General features: G+C 43.8%; 1 protein-coding gene across 1 annotated transcript in view; it reads left to right on the forward strand.

Annotated features, from left to right (window-relative positions):
* The first annotated feature begins 10,457 nt into the window (after window positions 1-10,457).
* Window positions 10,458-20,404, forward strand: part of USP24 (ubiquitin specific peptidase 24) — a 137,026-nt gene continuing 127,079 nt past the window's right edge. Inside the window, exon 1 of the mRNA XM_038537424.1 lies at window positions 10,458-10,799. Within this exon, the coding sequence (XP_038393352.1) occupies window positions 10,473-10,799 (327 nt within the window). The 5' untranslated portion in view covers window positions 10,458-10,472. The remainder of the gene's footprint in view (window positions 10,800-20,404) is intronic.

Below are 20,404 nucleotides of genomic sequence, written 5' to 3' on the forward strand. Positions count from 1 at the left end.
TAGAAGCTACCACATCATAGCCTTCCAATAGTAATGTGGTATTGAGACCATCTGAACAGTATACGCTACTGAACCCTGGTAAGACCTCCACGTAGACTTTTAGGATTTGGCAGACAGGTGCAGTGTGGCTGCCCAAGACAAGCCTCATTTAGGTAGGTCCCCTTATCTATTAAAACTGCCACCTACCAGTATGGAGTGATGGAGTGGTTCGGTTCCTTTGTTAGCCTCTCCTTGTCCTCTTTGCAGAGGGGCCAGTTTGTAAACCAAGATATGGAACAAGCTATCTAGGAGCAGGGAGATGAAAATGAAAAGCAGTGGGTAAAAATGGGAGTGTTTGCTGGGGGCACTTGTCTCAAAATGTGTTTTGCTTTCTTCAGCTGGCATGCGGTGTCATGTATAGGTGAGTATGCTGAGTTAAAGGCCAGGAACTAGGTCATCAGAGAAATAAATGGTTCCTTTCATCTATCTCTTTCAGAATCTTTTCACTTTCCAAATTAAATGTCCCCAGTGTCCTTTCCTTGTAAATGTTTATCAGCTTTAACTGTTTTGTTTTCCAATGGACACATGCGAAATAATTGGGGAAGACTACAGGCAAACTTTCCTAGTGAAATATCAACCCATTTAAGGCCAAAGTCATCATCTTCCCTTCTGATCAAACCCTGGCTTCAGATTATCCAGCCTTAAAAATCTAGATATTTTTCTTTATCCTTGATCATCAAATTCAATTACCAAATCTTAAAGAATCTACCTTACTTCTTCATGCTTCTTTTCATTCTCCCCCCACACCTGTTTATTGAATCTCTTATGTTCAACACACTAATGGTAGTTTAGTCTTTTTAATCATACTTTCAATCATGTCATTTCCTGACTCAAAACCTTTAATGGCTGCTCACTGCCTAACAAATTAAGGAAAACTCCGTTTGGCCTTACCTCTCTACTTGACAACCTGATAGCATGCATTTATGCTGTGGACCATTGGATTCATAACTCATCTGCTACAAGTAAAGTGCCTTCCGAAGTGGAGGCCGTGAAAGCAGTTTGCATGCCCAGGGGATAGATCTGCCCATTAGTCACGGGGCTCAGGAAAACTCATTCTTGCTACTGGTGAAACATCCAAAATCTAATGTTGGACTACCATCAGGTCAGTTGCATCATTCTTAAGTGAAGGAAGATACCATGTTAACTTCTAAATGACTCCCCATTTGGCAACATACTATCTCTAGTAAAGGATGAGAGGAGTCTTGGACTTGAAAATTATCATTTCCTCTTCCTTCTAGCTTTCTCCACTTTTCATACTGTCAGAATCTAGATTCCTCTAAAATTATTTGCTTTCCAGGATGCCTGGGTAGTTCACTGGCTGAGCATCTGCTGTTGGCTCAGGGCATGATCCTGGGGTCCTGGGACTGAGTCCCGCATTGGGCTCCCTGCGGAGGAGCCTGCTTCTCCCTCTCTTTGTCTCTGCCTGTCTTTGTGTCTTTCATGAATAAATAAATAAAATCTTTTTAAAAAATTATTTGCTTTCCAAAAAAAAAATTATTTGCTTTCCTTAAAAACAGAACAAAAACAAAATAAACTAATTGCTCTCCTTAATCCCCATCACCTATTTAACACATCCCCTCACCTAATCGGTGCACTTATTGTGATAAGAACATGGTAATTTATGGAAAGTATTTAATCACAATATTGTATACTTGAAACTAATATAACACTATATGTTAACTAACTGGAACTAAAATAAAAACTTAAAATAATAATAACAATAATATTAAAAGGTTTATAAGTCTTAGAATGTATCTTAAGACATTTTAAAAGTATTTCTGGGAAAAAAAATAAAAGTATTTCTGGGGAAAAGCTATATATATATATATATATATATATAAAGAATATTTCATCCTTTTCAAATGTACTTTTATAAAATATGAAATTGAGTGCACTATTTTTGTAGCATTTTAGTTAATAAATTACTCCATTTTCACGTTAAAAAATAAAAAAATAAAAGTAACTACTCCCTTTCCCCAAGAGTATTACTGTGTTTTTCAATAAACTATTAGCAAATTAAATCCAATAACATATATAAACTATCATACATCATGAGTAAGTGGGATTTATCCCAGAATGCAAGACTGATTTAACATGAAAATCAATAAAAGCAATACACATTATCAACAGAATAAAAAACATAAGCCACATTGATCATTCTTGAAAAGAATAGGAGGAAACTATCTCAACATAATAAAAGCCATACATGAAAACCCCACAGCAAATATCATACTTAGCGGTGAAGGATTGGGTGTTTTCCTCCTAAAATCAGGAATAAAACAATGATGGCTGCCATCTGCATCTCTATTCAATACTGTACAGGGTCTTGCCAGGGCAATTAGGCAAGAAAAATAAACAAAAGGCATCCACATTGAAAAGAAGTAAAACTATCTTTATTCATAGATAACATGAACTTGTGAGTGGAAAATCCTAAGAAATCCACTCAAAATCTGTTAGAACTAGTAAGTTTAGAAAGGTTGTAGGTTACCAGATCAATTTATAAAATTCAATTGTATGTCTATACATTTGCCATCACACAATCCAAATATGAAATTAAGAATACTATTCCAGGGGGATCCCTGGGTAACTCAGCGGTTTGGCGCCAGCCTTTGGCCCAGGGCATGATCCTGGAGTCTCGGGATCGAGTCCTGCGTCTGCCTCCGGCATGGAGCCTGCTTCTCCCTCTGCCTGTGTCTCTGCCTCTCTCTCTCTCTCTCATAAATAAATAAATAAATAAATAAATAAATAAATAAATAAATAAATCTTAAAAAAGAAAAGAAAAGAATACTATTCCAGGGCACCTGGGTGGCTCAGTGGTTGAGCATCTGCCTTTGGTTCAGGGTGTGATCCCTGGGTCCTGGGATTGAGTCCCAAATCAGGCTCCCTGCAGGGAGCCTGCTTCTCCCTCTGCCTATGTCTCTGCTTTTCTCTCTGTCTCTCAGGAATACATGAATAAAATCTTAAAAGAAAAGAAAAGAAAACTATTCCACTTACAATAGCATCAAAAAGAAAAAATATATTTAAGAATAAATTTAGCAAAAGAAGTACAAGACATATTCTAAAAAGTACAGAACACTACTAAAAGAAAGGAGAGTCGAATAAATGGAAAGACTTACATAACATATTTGTGGATTGGAAGACCTAATATTGTCAAGATGGTAATATTCCCCTAAACTGTTTAGTGATTCAATGTAATCCCTATGTAGTGGTTCAATGTAATCTCTATGGAAATTCCAGCTTATTTCTATGTAGAAATTGACAAACTGATTCTAAAATTCATATATAATTGCAAGGGACTCAGAATGGCCAAAACAATCTTGAAAAAGAATAAAATTGGGGGACTTGAACTTATTTTAAAACTTACCACAGGGCAGCCCCGGTGGCTCAGCGGTTTAGTGCCGCCTTCGGCCCAGGGCGTGATCCTGGAGACCCGGAATCGAGACCCACATCGGGCTCCCTCCTTGGAGTCTGCTTCTCCCTCTGCCTCTCTCTCTCTCTCTCTTTCTCTCTCTGTCTCTAATAGATAAATAAAATCTTAAAAAAAAAAAACAAACAAAAAAACAACTTACCACAGAGGAGCCTTAATCAAGACAATGTACTATAGGCAGAAAGATAGGCATACAGGGGCACCTGGGTGGCTCAGCAGTTGAGCCTCTGCCTTTGGCTTAGGGCGTGACCCTGGGGTCCTGAGATAAGAGTCCTGCATCAAGCTCCCCATAGAGAGCCTGCTTCTCCCTCTGTCTATGTCTCTGCCTCTCTCATGAATAAATAAATAAAATCTTTAAAAAAAAAGTCTTAAAAAAAAGAAGATAGACATATAGATTGATGGGATAGAATTCAGATTCCAGAATAACTTGAGGGTCCATGTTTAATTGATGTTTGACAAGTGTGCAAGACCATCAAATGGGGAAAAGAATAATCTTTAAGTAATATTGGGACAATTAGATGGCCAAATGCAAAAGAATGGAATTAGATCTTTACCTTACCTTCCAATCCACATACAACAATTAACTCAAACTAGACCAAGACCTAACAGCAAGAGTTAAAACTATAAAACTCTTAGAAGAAAACACAGGCAAAAAAAAAAAAACAAAAACAAAAACAAAAAACTTCATGACATGAGATTTGGCAATGATTTCTTGGATATGCCACCAAAAGCACAGCAATGAAAGAAAAAAATATAAATTGTACTTCATCAAAACTAAAAATTTTATACCGCAAAGGGCACTAGCAAAAAAGTGAAAAGACAAGCCACAGAATGGCAGTAAATATTTGCAAATCATACATCTGGTAAAGGACTTGGATCTAGAATATAAAAGAAGTCTTACAACATAGTAATAAAAAGAAAATATGCCAATTCAAAGAGGATATTGAATAGAGGACCTGAGTAGAATTAATCCAAAGAAGATACACAAATGACCAATAAGCAATGAAAACATGTCCACACAAAAACTTTTTTTTAAAAGATTTTTTTCATTTATTCATTCATAAGAGACACAGAGAGAGAAAGGCAGAGACACAGGCAGAGGGAGAAGCAGTTTCCATGCAGGGAGCCCCACGTGGGACTCTATCCAGGGACTCCAGGAGCACGCCCTGGGCTAAAGGCAGGCGCTAAACCACTGAGCCACCCAGGGATCCCCGTATATAAATAATTATAGCAGCATTATTCATAATACCCAAATAGTAGAAACAACTCAAATATCCATTACGAATAAATAAACAAAATACAGCACACCTATATTTGGCCAGGGCCTGGAGCAAAATACCAAAAATGTGGTATAGAACATGGATAAAGTTTGCAAATAGTATATTGAATAAAAGAAGTCAGGCAAAAAAGACCAAATATTATAAGATTCCATGTACATTAAGTTTCTAGAACAGACAAATCTATAGTAGATTAGTGATTGCTTAGCACTGAGGGGAATGAGAATACAGAAGAGAGATAGCTAGATGGTATGGGGTTTCCTTCTTTAGGTAATGAAACCTGTTCTATTCTTTTTCTTTTTTATTTTATTTTATTTTATTTATGATAGTCACACACACAGAGAGAGAGAGAGGCAGAGACATAGGCAGAGGGAGAAGCAGGCTCCATGCACCGGGAGCCCGATGTGGGATTCGATCCCGGGTCTCCAGGATCGCGCCCTGGGACAAAGGCAGGCGCTAAACCGCTGCGCCACCCAGGGATCCCTGAAACCTGTTCTAAAATGGATTGTGACTATAGAGCACATATCTGTGAATATACTGAAAACCATTGGCCCTTACACTTTAAATGAGTAAATTATATGATATGTGAATTACCTCTCAATAAAGCTGTTATAAAAATAAATAAATAGATACATAAATAAATAAACAAATAATGCCCAAATAGAGTTTTCTTTTCTTTCTTCTTCTTCTTCTTCTTCTTCTTTTTTTTTTTTTTTAAGATTTTACTTATTTATTCATGACAGACACACAGAGAGAGAGGCAGAGACACAGGCAGAGGGACAAGCAGGCTCCATGCAAGGAGCCTGATGTGGGACTCCATCCTAGGACTCCAGGATCACGCTCTGGGCGGAAGGCAGTCTCTGAACCACTGGGCCACCCAGGGATCACAAATAGAGTTTTCTAGGTATAGCCATTGATGCCTATTTTTCTAGTGGCAGTTTTTATTAGTTTTTTTTTTTTTTTAATGCACACAGTGGGTATGAATTTGCATCCATCAAAATCTGGGACATTAAATGTCATTTTATTTTATTTTATTTTTAAAGATTTTATTTATTTATTCATGAGAAACAGAGAGAGAGAGAGAGAGAGAGAGAGGCAGAGACACAGGCAGAGGGAGAAGCAGACTCCATGCAGGGAGCCCGACGCTCCAGGGTCCAGGATCATGCCCTGGGCCAAAGGCGGCATTAAACCGCTGAGCCACTGGTGTTGCCCTAAATGTCATTTTATTTTTTGAGAAACAAATTAAAGCTCACTCAAACCCCCTACCTGCCAGTATTGAGATATTGAATTACAGTAATAATGAGAAGGTTCCCTCTCCTACTGCAGGGAGGATTTATGCAAATTGCCCAGGCTTGTCCATCTACAACAACGGAAGAATCCTTTGGTTCTTGGTCTATACTAGTTAACACTGAAGGGATCACAGTCTAAGCGTGCAGAGGCCAAGCTCCTTTGAAGGAAGGTGATTCTGTTGTGCTTCCCTGTCCTGCTGGAAATTGGAGAATTTTGTACAGGCTGCAAATCTGGGACTCACGCAATCATTTCTCTTTGAGCTTTTTCTACTTCCTGGGGGTACTGCAAGTTAGCAGGACAAGGCTCTTCCTCCTCAGGGAATATTCAAAATACTAACCTCTTCCTAGTCTTGGAAAATCTCCCTTTGTCAGGGTCTGCCACCTTGAAGAAATTTTCTCCATCTTCTATGGGAGTTCTCCTTCCAACTATGACAGATTTGCTTATTTAAGACCATCCCTCTAACAGAACAACTAGACAAGCTGGGCAGAAGAAATTTCTGTTTGAAGGCACTGAAATTTTCTAAGAGTGGTGCCTGAGTGCTCAGTTGGTTAAAAGTCTGGTTCTTAACCTCTGGTCAGATCTTGATCTCAGGGTTGTGAGTTCAAGCCCCACGTTGGACTCCATACTGGGCATGGAGCCTACTTTAAAACAACAACAACAACAACAAAAAAACCACAGTTTCCCCTAAGAACTTCAAGGGCCAAATACCAAAGAGAAAGGAAGTACAGAGAGGTGAGCCTGTCATTCAGCATGGCTTTTCCCTTTGATGGGTTTGCTGATTATCTGGCAACCAAGAGGCTAACTGGTCAACTGAATTCTCCACCTTTACCTTTCCTCCCGTTTAGACCATCTTCCACATTGCATACTCCTCCTAAAATTTAAATAACATCACCTCTCTCCTCCACATAAATATTTCAGTGGTTTCCTATTCTCTCAAAATAAAGTGCAAACTCCTTACCACAGTTTAAGTGACCCTCTCAGATGGTGTTTGCCTACATTTCCAGCTTCCCTTGTCACTACCTCCCTAGAACCTCAGCCATATTTGGTAGCTTTTCATTCTTCTCAATTCCTTTCCTCTCACTCACTCCAGGGCCTTTGCACATCCTGTTCCTATTTTTTTTGGATCTCTCTCTTTCCATCTCATTTTTCTGCCTTTCAGATTATACTTTAAATATCCTCTGGGATTTGGATTTCCTACACTTGGCAATTTACCCCTGTAGAAGGCAAGAAATTTGCCCCTTATGTCCTGAAATTCCCTATCAAAGTACCTAACACATTTGATGATCCCTTTTTTATTATCTATGTCCTTTTAAAGACAATACATTCTAAGAGGCCAGGAACTATGCTTGTCTTGGTCATACTTGTCTTTCTAGTCCTCAGACTGGTTCAAAATAGACATGAAATATTTTGTAGTTTAGTTATTAATATGAGAAAGCCCTCATATTTTCTCTTCAAGACACCCCATCATACCTCTCTTCAAGACCTAGCTATTTTTTTTCTTTTTCTTCCAGAAGCTTCTAGAGAAGGATAACTGAATTGAATGTCATTTAAAAATCTTTAGTCCTTTTAACATTTTTCAAGATTTCATTGCAACTAAAATAAAAATGTAAGTGAAAATATGAATATTCACACCACAGGCCCCTCCCCTGCTACCCCAATTCAACAGGGTTTAAAGTGCTCACTTGCTTTCGTACATGCAAAAAAGTGTGATTATAACTACTTGCATCCTCAAATGACACTCTGGCTTTTCAGTCACTCCAGGATCCGGTTCAAAAATGGCCTTCCTTGTTTTCTGTAGCCTTTTGTGGCTCCTTTCCAGTTTTTATCACAGACTTTGTTTTTCTCTGCTTCCTTCTCTGCTTCCTCTTCTCAGCCCGGCACAGCTTCCTCTGTCATGTTCTATAAACCTGCCACTGTTGATGAGTCTTTTTATGTGCCATCTGAATTGGCCAGCTCTGTCTCATTACCTCTTGGGTTCGGTCTCAAATCTCAGTGGCAAACACTTTTTTCTTTACCTGTTACTTTCTCTCCTCTGGTAACTCATTTCTTAATTTGGTCACTGAATTAAGTCTTCAAACACAGGGCAAAATTGAAGGTCATCACTTTGCCACCATCAAATTTTGTCTGCTTTGTTTAGTGTTGCTCCGCCAGTACCAAGAACAGTAACTGGCACCTGATAAATAGCACGTATTTATTGAATAAATTAAATATCTTGCTTTTGTACCCTATGATAGGCTGCTTGGCTTCGTTTACTTTTGGTCCTCATGTACCACAGATGAATATTTAAACATCATTGAGCACTAAGAAGTTAACACTTAATGAAATTTTATTTCAATAGACAGTGGAACCTGATTCCATTAAAGGCATTCGTCCTTAGCAGGCTCTTGTTTTGTCATTGTTCAAGAATGTAAGAAGGGCTTTTGTTTTGTTTGTTTTTTTTTTTCATTCACAAATTAAGAGACTTTACTTCCTTTGGGTGGACGGCCTGTTCTTTGTTCTATAAAACAGCCTTTAATCAGTACAACGAATGTAGTTACTTCATTTAAATGTAAACCACACACACAAAAATAAATGTAAACCACAGTAATAAATTCACCCTGTAAATCAAATTGCTGTGTTTTTTTTAAAGATTTTATTTATTTATTTATTTATTTATTTATTTATTTATTTATTTATTTATTTATTTATGAGAGACACAGAGAGAGAGAGAGAGGTAGAAACACTGGCAGAGGGAGAAGCAGGCTCCACGCAGGGAGCCTGATGGGGGACTCGATCCCGGGACCCCAGGACCCCCTCCCGGGCGCAGGGCGGACGCTCAATCCCCGGCCACCCAGGCGTCCCAAATTGCTGGTGTTTGTAAATATGGGCAGCAAGGAGGTTCTCGCTACCCATCATGACAAACAAGGCAAGAAGGGTTCCGTAGAAGGTCCAGGGGAAAAGACCCTCGCAGAGTACAGGGGAAATCTCTAGGTCAAGATTTGGGATCCATGAGGTCGTGCTGAGCGCTGGGCTGTCACGCGGAGGGTGTGGTGGGGCGCGAAAGGTCAGTCTGGGGACTGCAGGGTTCTGGAAGAGACCGGGGCGAACTGAACGAAGGAACATGCGGCGAGATGAGGGAAAAGGCCTCAGGATCTCGGGAGAGAAGCGCGAATTGAAGGCAGCTGGGGGGGGGGGGGGGGGGGGTGCGAGCGCCTGGGCTCCCTGGGCCGAGGCCAGGCGACTGCGGCGCGGGGCGCTGATGCTCCCGGGGCACGCGGGGCGCACAGGCCGGCGTGGGGCCCTCCCGCGGAGGGCAGGAGCGGGGAGCGCGGAGCCGCCCCGTCGGGGTCAGGGGCGCTGAGGGTCCGGAGCCCGGCGGTGCGGCCGCGCGGGAGGCGGGGGTCGGGGGGGAGCGGGAGCGGGGCAGCGCGTGTGCGGCGGGCGCGCGGGGCCCCGCAGGCGGGGGCGGGGGGCGGGGGGCGGGGGGGTCCCGGGGTTTCCTAGACGGCGCTGGCCTTGACCAGTGGGGCCGTGGGAAGAGGTTTCAGACGCCCGGGATTTCCCAGTTGTAGGAGTTCGGTCGCGTCTGGTGGGTGCAGGTGGCCGGGGACAGAGGGGACACCCAGAGGGCGGGAATCCACTTTCGCCGGGTTAGGGCGCTTTCAGCGAGAGGTGCGAGGGCTGGGGGCGGGGCCGCGTGGGGGGCGGGAGCGGGGGCGGGGGCGATGGTCCGCCAGGGTGGGTCCCCGGCCCTGTGGGCGGGAGCTGGGGGGGCGCCCTGGGGTGTCTGCCGGGGCGCCCGCGGCACCGGGCGAGTCTCCCTGCGGGACTGCGGCGCATCTCGGGCCCGGCGGGCGGCGAGGAAGGAGGCCCACCCGGGGCGCGGGGCGGGGGGGCGCGGGGCGGGGCCCGGGGAGCCCACTGCGCCCCCGCCCGGCCCGCTCCCGGGGGGACCTGTTGCTGCAGCCACGGGCGGCGGCGGCGGCGGCGGCGGCGGCGGCCGGGGACCCTCCCTCGCCTCCGCCCGCCCGTCTGCGCCGCCCCTCCCTTCGCTAAGTGGAAAAAAAAAAGGAAAGAAAAAAAAGTCACACCTTCCCCCTCCCCCGCCCTCCCCCGCGCCCGCCCTCCGCCCGCCTGGGGCTGCCCGGGCCGCTTCCGGGAGCGGAGGCGGCGGGGGAGGCGGGGGAGAGGGAGGGGGAGGGGGGAGGGGGGAGGAGGCGGGGGAGGAGGAGGCCAACATGGCGGCGCGCAGGGCTGGGCCGGGCCGCCGCCGCGCCTGAGCGCCCCGCCGCCCTCGCTCGGCTCGCGGCGTCCACGCCCGCGCCCAGCCCGGCCCGGCGGCAGCGGAGCGCGCAGGCCGGCAGCGCAGGGGCCCGCTGGGGCGCGGGGGCGGCCCGCCAGGCCCGGGAGCCGCAGCTTCGCCGCCCGCCGGCCGGCGCGGCCCGGAGGAGGCCCGAGCCATGGAGTCGGAGGAGGAGCAGCACATGACCACGCTGCTGTGCATGGGCTTCTCGGACCCCGCCACCATCCGCAGGGCCCTGCGCCTGGCCAAGAACGACATCAACGAGGCCGTGGCGCTGCTCACCAACGAGCGGCCGGGCCTCGACTACGGCGGCTACGAGCCCATGGACAGCGGCGGCGGCCCCAGCCCCGGGCCCGGCGGCGGCTCTCGCGGCGACGGCGGCGGCGGGGACGGCGGCGGCCCCTCCCGCGGCGGGAGCACCGGCGGCGGCGGCGGCGGCGGCTTCGACCCCCCGCCCGCCTACCACGAGGTGGTGGACGCCGAGGTGAGGACGGCGGCTGTGGCCCCGCCGTGGGGGCCGGGGCCGGGGCCGGGCCGGGCGCACACCCCGCGGTGGGCTGCGGGGGCGGGGGCCGCCCGGGAAGCCGCGGGAATGGAGCCCCGGACTCGGCCAGGGCGGAGGTCACCGGGGCGGGGGCGGGGCGGGGGGGAGAGCGGCCCCCCCGGGGGAGGGGCTGAGTGAGGGCGGAGGTCACGGGGGGGGGGGACAGCGACCCCCCGGGGAGGGGATGGGATGGGAGAGGGCGGAGGTCACCGGGTCGGGGTCAAGTGGGGAGAACGACCCTGGGGGGGCTGAGTGAGGGCGGAGGTCACCGGGTCGGGGTCAGGGCGGGAGAGCGACCCCCGGGGGAGGGGCTGAGAGAGGGCGGAGGTCACCGGGCCGGGGTCAGCGAGGGAGAGGACCCCGCGGGGGTGGGGCTGAGTGGGCCCCGGGACGCGGGCCAGCGGGTCGGGGTGCGGGTGGGGCCGAGCATGTGCGCTGGGGGAGAGCTGATGCGTTAGCCCAGAGCGTGTGATGCGGAGGGCGCGTGCATCAGGGGTCCCCTGGGCTGGGGGACGCACCGGGTTGGGCGTCCGAGGAAAAGTGGGATGGGCCAGCCCGAGTGCTGGCCTTTGCTGGGGTCAGGGCAGGACTGCTGGGGTTGGGAATGGGGGTGGGTTTAGTCAAGGACCAGAAACACAGGAGGTTGGGCAGGGTCTAAAGATGAGGAGGGACTGGGCAGCCACTGGGGATGACGAGGATCATCATCCCAGGAGGCGGGGCGGGGGGGGGGGGCGCTACCTGCCAGAAGGTCTGGGGGGGACCGGCGTTAATAAGGCCAGGTGGGGGGCAGCCCCGGTGGCGCAGCGGTTTAGCGTCGCCTGCAGCCCAGGGCGTGATCCAGGAGACCCGGGATCGAGTCCCACGTGGGGCTCCCTGCGTGGAGCCTGCTTCTCCCTCTGCCTGTGACTCTGCCTCTCATGAATAAATAAAATATTTTTTAAAAAGGCCAGGTGGGGATTGGGCCGAGGAGGTTAGAGGTCAGAGGTCAGAGGCCAGGTCCAGAGCAGGCGCTGAGGAGTCCTGGAATTGGGGGATGAAGCTGGGACCAAGGCTAGGTAGACGGGGGTACCGGTCATAGGCATAGTGAGAAATGAGGGAAAAGTAGAGGTGACAAGGAATTGCAGTCTTAGTGAGGGTGCTGTGCAGAGGGGCAGGGGTAGGGTGGGAGAGAAACGGGAGGAGTGGAGGAGTCTGTTAAGGGGAAAGGGCCGTTTAGGCCATTGGGTCTGATCGCAGATCTCAAGTCTGGGTGGAGAAAATCAGGCCTGTTGGATGTGAGCAAAGAACTCGGGGAAGAGAAACCTACTTTAGCCAGTTTTAAGAAGGATGGGTGAGAAGCGCCAGTGCCTGTGAAATAATTGCTTTGCAGAAAAAAATGGCAGCTCAGATCAAGAATTTTGGTCAGATAGTCCTCGGATAGTGCATTTTGGGTGGACAAGTGGAACAGCTTGGCCTGATCCCAGAAGAGCTCAGAGCTCAGATTAGTGGGCTTGTGTTTTTAAATAGAGATAGAAATGTGGATAATTCTTAAGCTAAGCCTTCTGAAATAATTTTTTCTGAATTGTGTTCTATCCTTTTAATTACATGCTTTTGCAACAGCCGCTTGGGCTGAAGTAGCTTGGAAAAAGAAGGTGGCACTTTGAAAAAACGGGTTTCTTTACAAGATTTCTTAGGTTCCCAGGCTTCCACACACTTGATTGATTGCCCTCAAATTACCCTGTAATTTGGCTGTATCATTGACTAGCGTATGGAAGTAAAGATTGTTATTATTCCTCATTTGGGACAACAATCCCACATAATTAAATAACTGTATTTAAGTCACTTTAAGAAATGAGTTTCTCCTTGCAAGTCCCTGTCACTCCTCTACTTGCTTATTCCAGTTTTGACCCAATTTTGAAATCAAGAAGAAAGCTGTTACTTTCTCTGAAGGTATATTGGTGTGTAACTATGAAATTCAGTGTATCCTCATTTCGTTGAAAAAACTGTTTTTTCTTTTGTCACACCTCTTCATTGCCTATAATTGAAAACTCAAATAATGCTTGGTGGACTCCAGCATTAGCTGTACTGGCCTATAGATTTAAATGCAAAGAAACGGGTCTGGCTTCTTTTCACGTTAATGGCAGGCTGAGGAGTTTGCTTTCAGGTAAAATCCAGAGAATCTATCGGGTTTTTTTGAAGAATTGTGTCAAGTTTTCATTTCCTCTTGATCTGAGGATTTGGTCTGAGGAGGCTGCACCATTTGCTTTTCAGAGTTCAGGAGGGACTTGTGGCTGAGCCTGCTTTCCCCAGAACCATATTGGCAGGTTACAGGCAGACACCTGACAGGCACACAGTGACTTGGTGAGAACGTTTAACCCAGTTTCTACCTGTAGTTTTACAAATCCGCCTGCTTGCCACCTGTGCAGCTTGCTGGTTGGTCATCCTTGCTATAGACATTGGGAAGCTGAGGCTTTTGATCCTGGGAAATAGAACAAGGTGCTAATTGAGCATCTCCAACATGTCAGGCACTGTATTAGGTGCTTTATACATTCTTCTAACCCTCAGTGAGATAGTTCACAACATCACCATTTTAGGGATGGGATTCGCTGGTGGCAGTCTGGATTTGAGCCTGAGCTCCTTGACTTCAAGGACACTGTGCTTTTTTACTCTGCTTTACTCATGGTTTTAGATCAGATTCAAGGTTAAGGAAAAATAAGAAGGGAAAAAGACAATTTTGAGTTGAGGAATGATATGGCAAGCCCCAAATCAAGCCATTAGGAGTAGAATAATGAGTAGAATGAAAGAATTCGATCTTCAGAGTGGAAGACTTTAGAAATTAATAATTTGTTCAGCTCTTTTGTTGAAATAAACAGCCTGACAGGGCCTAAGGGGGAAGTGACTTGTCTGCACAGAGCCAGTTAATGGAAGAAATGGGACTAGAACTCAGGCCTTCTCCCTGCATGACCCATGCATTTTCTCCTTTCAGATGAAGGGTCAGGACGGACCAATGGGTTAATGGGGAGGAAGAAAAGGGAAGTGTAACAAACTGGGTGACGTTTGTCAGTTCTTGTATAATCTACTTGTTTTATTTCTTAAAAAATGAGTATCTGATTTTAAATTATGTAAAGTTATTTTTGATGCATAGGAAATTTTGGTTTTAGTGTCCTCTTCAGGATGTTTGGGAATATACAGATTAAAATATAAATGTTACAAAAGAAAAAGTAACTACATTTATATTTGTCATTTGGGGACAGGCAGTAAACATTCAGTGACTTCCATGTCACCTGGTGGGGGGTGGGGGTGGGAATAGAGTAATGAATGTAAAGGTTACATTCTAGTGGCTCTCAGTACAAGCCACTCATTTTACAAGAAGTGATTTCCCAAGGTCATGTACTTAGGTAAATCAGTTTAGTAATTTGGGCCCATGCTGTAATTAGGGTTTAGTTTAAAAATTAAAGTTTGGAAAATAAAGGCAGTTAATTTCTGGTTCAAAAGAAGCAAGAAGAATGCAGATAAACACTCAAATATCTAAGAGGGGGGAAAAAAAACCTTAAAACACCCAGATACTTAACAGAACACGCAGAATTGCTCAGAAAATCACCTTTTCAGTATCCTCCAGTTAAGTGAAGATACTGCTTTGCACATGTTGTGTTTGGTCGTTACTACTGTTGTTGGATAAATGTAATTCATGGTTTCCGTGTCAGGAAGGGACTTTGAGAAGCTATCCAGTTTAGATTTTGAATAGTATTACTTCAAAACCTGTCCAAGCCAGATAAGAGTTGTTCTGTTATTTAGGAGAATAAAGTCTCACGGCTGCTCTAAATAACTTACCGGTTGTTTAATACCCCACTCCGACTTCTTCACTGTTTCTTACCTGCTGGCCACTGCTAAGGGCATGCTTCCCTGTTGGGTCCTTCACAGAGTTGGGAGAATATGTCTCTTAGGCAGTGTGATCCTGTTCCGGGGACCAGTAGAAATCAGTCAGGTGCTGCTGGGGCATCTTACACAGTTTAACAGTTGTGTAACGTAACTTACTCGCTCGCTATTGTCTTATTTGTTAGAAAACACTGAGATGGATTTTTTTTTTTTTAACAAGGAGATTTCAGTTAACAGCTAGAAATACCTTTCCTAGCTGTCTAGTTCTGTGATAATTAATTAATATTCCTACAACTGACATTTAATATTGTGCTCTAACTGTTGGGAACGCTTGTTTTATTCCCATTTTAATATGAACCTTCCTTCCTAAGGTATTTTGTCGTATTTCCAAGATTCCATTGCTTTTTAGTTTTTTTAGAGCCCCAAGTTTGGTCCTGTGGTAATATATCTAACTTTAACTTACCTCATTGCCTTTTTTTCCTTTGATAGTATATGGTAATTATAAATGAAATAAAATTTTAATATCAATACTTATATTAAAGTTTATATTAAACTTCATGTTCTTTTTTTCCTGAAATGTAACAATACTTGTACATTTGAGTATGAAGTAAATACAAATAAACAAATTTTAGTTAATTATAAGTAATTTGAATACAAGACCTTACAAATCATGGCTTATCATAATTTGATAAATTATAAAGAAAAAAAAGAATCCATGTCAAGATTTTAAAATAAAAAGTAAAATAATTCCAAAAAATCAGTTGAAATTGATGAAATAAAAATAGGGAATCTGCAAGGTTAATTAGCATAGCCTAATTTTTACACCAAGAATTTCTTTATAATCTAGTATATGAATCTACTTTGGGAATTAGGCCTGTGAGTTCATCTAACAGTTGGATTCTTACCTTGTAACTACCTGGCCATATGTTGTTAAAAATGAGAGTAATCTGGCACAAAGGAAGTACCTTTTGTATGTTGGCGAGTGTACTCTTAGTGAAATCATAGTAGGTAGTGACAGTTTTATATAGCATAGTAATGCTATTAACTTAAAACCAGTTGCAATATTAGAAAAGTAAATGTTGGGGATCCCTGGGTGGCGCAGCGGTTTAGTGCCTGCCTTTGGCCCAGGGCGCGATCCTGGAGACCCGGGATCGAGTCCCATGTCGGGCTCCCGGTGCATGGAGCCTGCTTCTCCCTCTGCCTTTGTCTCTGCCTCCCTCTCTCTCTCTCTGTGTGACTATCATAAATAAAAAAAAGAAAAGAAAAAAGTAAATGTTTTAATGTTTTAACAATTTGAAGAAAGAATTGCAACTTTAATACAACTTAAATAGCAGACCACGGTATACTACACATTTTTGTGTTTACTGGCCAAATATACAACATTGATTTTATTGGAATTTTAAGTATGAAGATGAGAATTTTTTTTTTAAAGATTTTTAAAATTTATTTATTCATAGAGACACAGAGAGAGAGAGAGGGAGGCAGAGACACAGGCAGAGGGAGAAGCAGGCACCATGCAGAGAGCCTGACAGGGGACTCGATCCAGGGTCTCCAGGATCACACCCTAGGCTGCAGGCGGCGCTAGACCGCTGCGCCACCAGGGCGGCCCAAGATGAGAATTTTTTTACTTCGAATAGGAAACTGTTGTATTTAGAAAGATTTAGCCAAATAGTACTTTTTATATCTGGAGTTCAGTTTTCCAGGAAATTTTTCCCATTTGGAAGACTAGAGAGAAATAAGTAAACACATAAATATATCAGATTGAACCATTTCAAAACATCCCCACACATTTTAGTGCATTCACTACATGCGTTTCACTTATTTGTTGTTTTAACTTGGTTTTTTCCCATAGTTCAAATAAATTTTAATATTAGGTTTCCTATCAAATTATAAGTGGCAGATTAGAAGAGTTTTGTAGCAGTCCCAACACGAGATGATGAGCATTTAGAAAGCACGTTTGACAGTAGTGAGAAGTAACAAGCAAGCAGCTCAATGGTATGGGGGTGGGACAGGAAAACTTTGAAAGCGGACTCCACCAGAGCAGGCCAGCCAGTGTGTACAGGACCATATGAAACAGCTTTGTGTGTCTCACAACCCCGGAGGATGGCTGGGTTTAGTAATACGGTCCCCAAGAAGAGGTTCCAGTATGCTCTGTTTAAGAAGGATCAGGAATGTGTAGTACAGCTTAGCAAGGTTTTAGTTTTTAAACAAGAGAATGAAATTTAAGAAGAAGGTTGGGCGCATTAAGGTGTAAGCTTCAGGTACCTGGGAAATTCAGACGCAAAGGGCTTTTCTGAAGATTTTGGATTGCTCAGGCGCTGCCAAGAAAGTTGTGCTTCGTTTTCAAAAGGGTAAATGTTTATCTCACCTTCCTTCTGGGGAGTTTTAGTTTCTATTTTAGGTTTGTAATTCTCATTCTCATTATTATAGGAATTTTTGTTGCTTAGTATTGGAACATTTTTAAAATCACAATCAAACATTTGTTAATTAGCATATTAGCGGTGGGAGGCATTACTTATTGCTTGTTGTTGATAATCTCTATAGTGAGTTTTTGGCGAAGTATTTGGTACCCTTTTTGATTTTATGATAGGTTAATGAGTTCACTTCTTTCCAGAGTTGTAAACCTAGCTTCCATTATTGGTGCCTTATATTTTTTATTTGTGTAAGGGAAGTGGAATCTACTTGTTTTTTCTTTTTTTTTTTTCTTTAATCTACTTGTTTTAATGGTTAACTTTAAGTTGGTTAATGGAACATGTAACCATAGATTTGGTTTATTTTTATTTGTTCTGAAAAGAAGAGCTACACACAATTAAGTCAAAATTTTATTCTGATAACCTTTTCCAGAAATTGAAATGCTGCAGCCATGATGCAGAGGTCTGTAGAATCTTCTCCTAGGACTGAGTTAAAGATTTGATTTTCCTCTTACAGATAAATAATCTATTTGGTGGCCCCCCCCCGCCCCCAAAGTCTTCTCACTTCTAAAGATGAGCTTCAGGGCAGCCCTGGTGGCGCAGCGGTTTGGCGCCGCCTGCAGCCTGGGGTGTGATCCTGGAGACCCGAGTCCCACGTCGGGCTCCCTGCATGGAGCCTGCTTCTCCCTCTGCCTGTGTCTCTGCCTCTCTCTTTTTGTGTCTATGAATGAATAAATAAAATCTTAAAAAATAAAATAAAAACCTTTAAAAAAATTAAAAAATGTTCCAGCCCCTAGTTTGCTTTCCGGTGGTATCTCAGCCAGTTATTTGTGTTATGAAATTTGGTTGACACTCTTTGAGATGCTTTTGCTTAAGTTTAAGGTATTTATGTTAGAAATATCTCATTAAAAACCCAACAACTTTGTGAACAACATGGTACATTCTTTATCAGTAGGTTTCCAAAATGATTTCTGAAATTAGAATCTTTTTCAGAAAAACTTACTGGTCAGACATTCTGTTGCCAAGACTTTTAGATTTCTGCTTTGTGTGCTTTTAGAATCTAGCTTTTTATAAACTGGTCAGCAATTTAAAAAAAAAAATTTTTTTTTCCCCTTTTCACCTCTTACCCCTGTGTTGTCAATTTTGGTGGAAAATTGCTTTTTGAAACCTGTAGTTTGAAATCTACAGAGAAGCATTTTGGTAACAATTTAAAATATATTCCAGATCTTAGAAAATATGAGGGTGTTCCACGCTGCAGATGGCAACATCATCTACCAGTTGTTTAATTTATTCTGGATTCTTTATTTTCTTTTCTTACCAAATACCCTATTTATTCTGACCTAAGTGTCTCTCCTGCCCCTTCTGCTTGTCCCCACTGTTACTGCGCTGGCTTTATTCACGTACCTTTCTTTTCTCTGGGCTGTTCACTGGCACCAGAATGATCTCTCTATAATGCAAACTCTATAAACACAGCATAACTTTGCTCAAAAGTGTTTGGTGTTTCCTCGTTTTCTGTAGATAAAACCCAAAAGTCTATACTTTCAAGATCTCTATACTTACCCATCTGGTCTTATCTCCCTTGCAGTTCAGGGGCCATCTCTTGGCCCAGTCTCACCCTCAAACCCAGTTTCCATCTGCCTGCTAATACCAATTCATTCTTCAAGGTAAGTTCCTATGCCCTATCTCTAAGGTAAAAGCAGAGCGGTGATCTTACTTTAGTTAAAAAAGATGTGTATCTGTCTTTCCATTAGGCCTGAGAAACAGGATTCTTTTTATTTCTATGACTCTGGTACCTCAGCTCACAGTATCTGATTGGATAGAGAGACAACTGAATGGATGGGAAGAAAATTTTAAATAAAAAGTCAAATGATATTTGAAAGAGTATTGCACCAGTGGTTTGAGGGGGTGGTACATTTTGTTTAGGGTTCTTTTGCCTGCTAATTACTTTATCATTGGGCAAGTCAGTTTGCTCTTGAGCCTCTGTTTTCCCATCTATAAAATTGGAGGTCTTGAACTATACATACCTATAGTTAATTTTTATTCATTCATTCATTGACGACTGAGAAGTTAAAAGCTGTGAGGCCTTTCAGAAAATATACACACTTTAAATTTTTTTCTTAAGATTTTATTTATTTATTCATGAGAGAGAGAGGCAGAGACACAGGCAGAGGGAAAAGCAGGCTTCATGCAGGGAGCCTGATGTGGGACTCGATCCTGCGACTCCAGGATCACGCCCTGAGCGGAAGGCGCGCTAAACTGCTGAGACACCCGGCCGCCCACACACTTGATTTTTAAAGTAAGCTGGTGCTGAAGTATTAATGCTATTATTTTTGGGTGATGGGACTATAGGTGATTCTGTTTCTATTTTTTTTTTCATTTTTAATGAACTTCTAAAAAGTATATAAACTTTATTTTAAAAGACCAACGAAACTGTGGTGTTTATTAAAATGAAAGTAGCTTTAAAAAAAAGAAAAGACTGGGACGCCTGGGTGACTCAGTGGTTGAGTATCTGCCTTTGGCTCCGGGTGTGATCCGGGAGTCCCAAGATTGAGTCCCCCATCAGGCTCCCTGCATGAAACCTGCTTTTCCCTCTGCCTGTGTCTCTGCCTCTCTGTCTCTCATGAATAAATAAATAAAGTCTTAAAAAAAAAAAGACTATTTCACAAGTCTTAGGAAAATTTTGCCTAGACTCCAGAATTATTTTAAAACTTTGCTATTGAGGAAAATTAAATATTAAAAAGATTTAATTTGTGTTTTATCTAACTGAAATATAGAAAAAGGATCCTACTTCCTAGCATATCATTGGGAACAATTTTCTTTTAATCTAGAATTCATATTTGATTATCTACTTATTAGAGTTTCCATTTATTTCTAGTTATAAAAAAACTGTGGCCTGGAAGATGTGATTCAGTAGGACTTTACAAATTTGAGTCAGAGGTTAAGGTTTAATGGAGTTTCTGTTCCTTTGCTTTTCCTGCACTTCTTTTGTGCATGCTCTCCCCTGCCCTGGAGTATCTCAGAGCATTTTGCCTTGTTAATTGGTTTGAGGATATTCTTTTGGATGACTTCAGTGTGTTTTAATTGGCCTTTAGATTACCTGCCAGCTTGTAAAGACTCTCAAAGGTCTGTGACTATATTTTGACAACAGCTGTCTTTAGGGCGGAGGGGTTTTTTTTTGTTTGTTTGGCTTTGCCAAAGGTTTGGAATAGAGGTGCACATCTGGCCAGTGTAGCCTTTGCTTGTGCCTGTTTGCTGCAACCTTAGCAGTGTTTCTCAGGG

This window comes from Canis lupus, chromosome 5 (assembly GCF_011100685.1).
Source record: "Canis lupus familiaris isolate Mischka breed German Shepherd chromosome 5, alternate assembly UU_Cfam_GSD_1.0, whole genome shotgun sequence".
In the NCBI taxonomy this organism is placed as follows: Eukaryota; Metazoa; Chordata; class Mammalia; order Carnivora; family Canidae; genus Canis; species Canis lupus.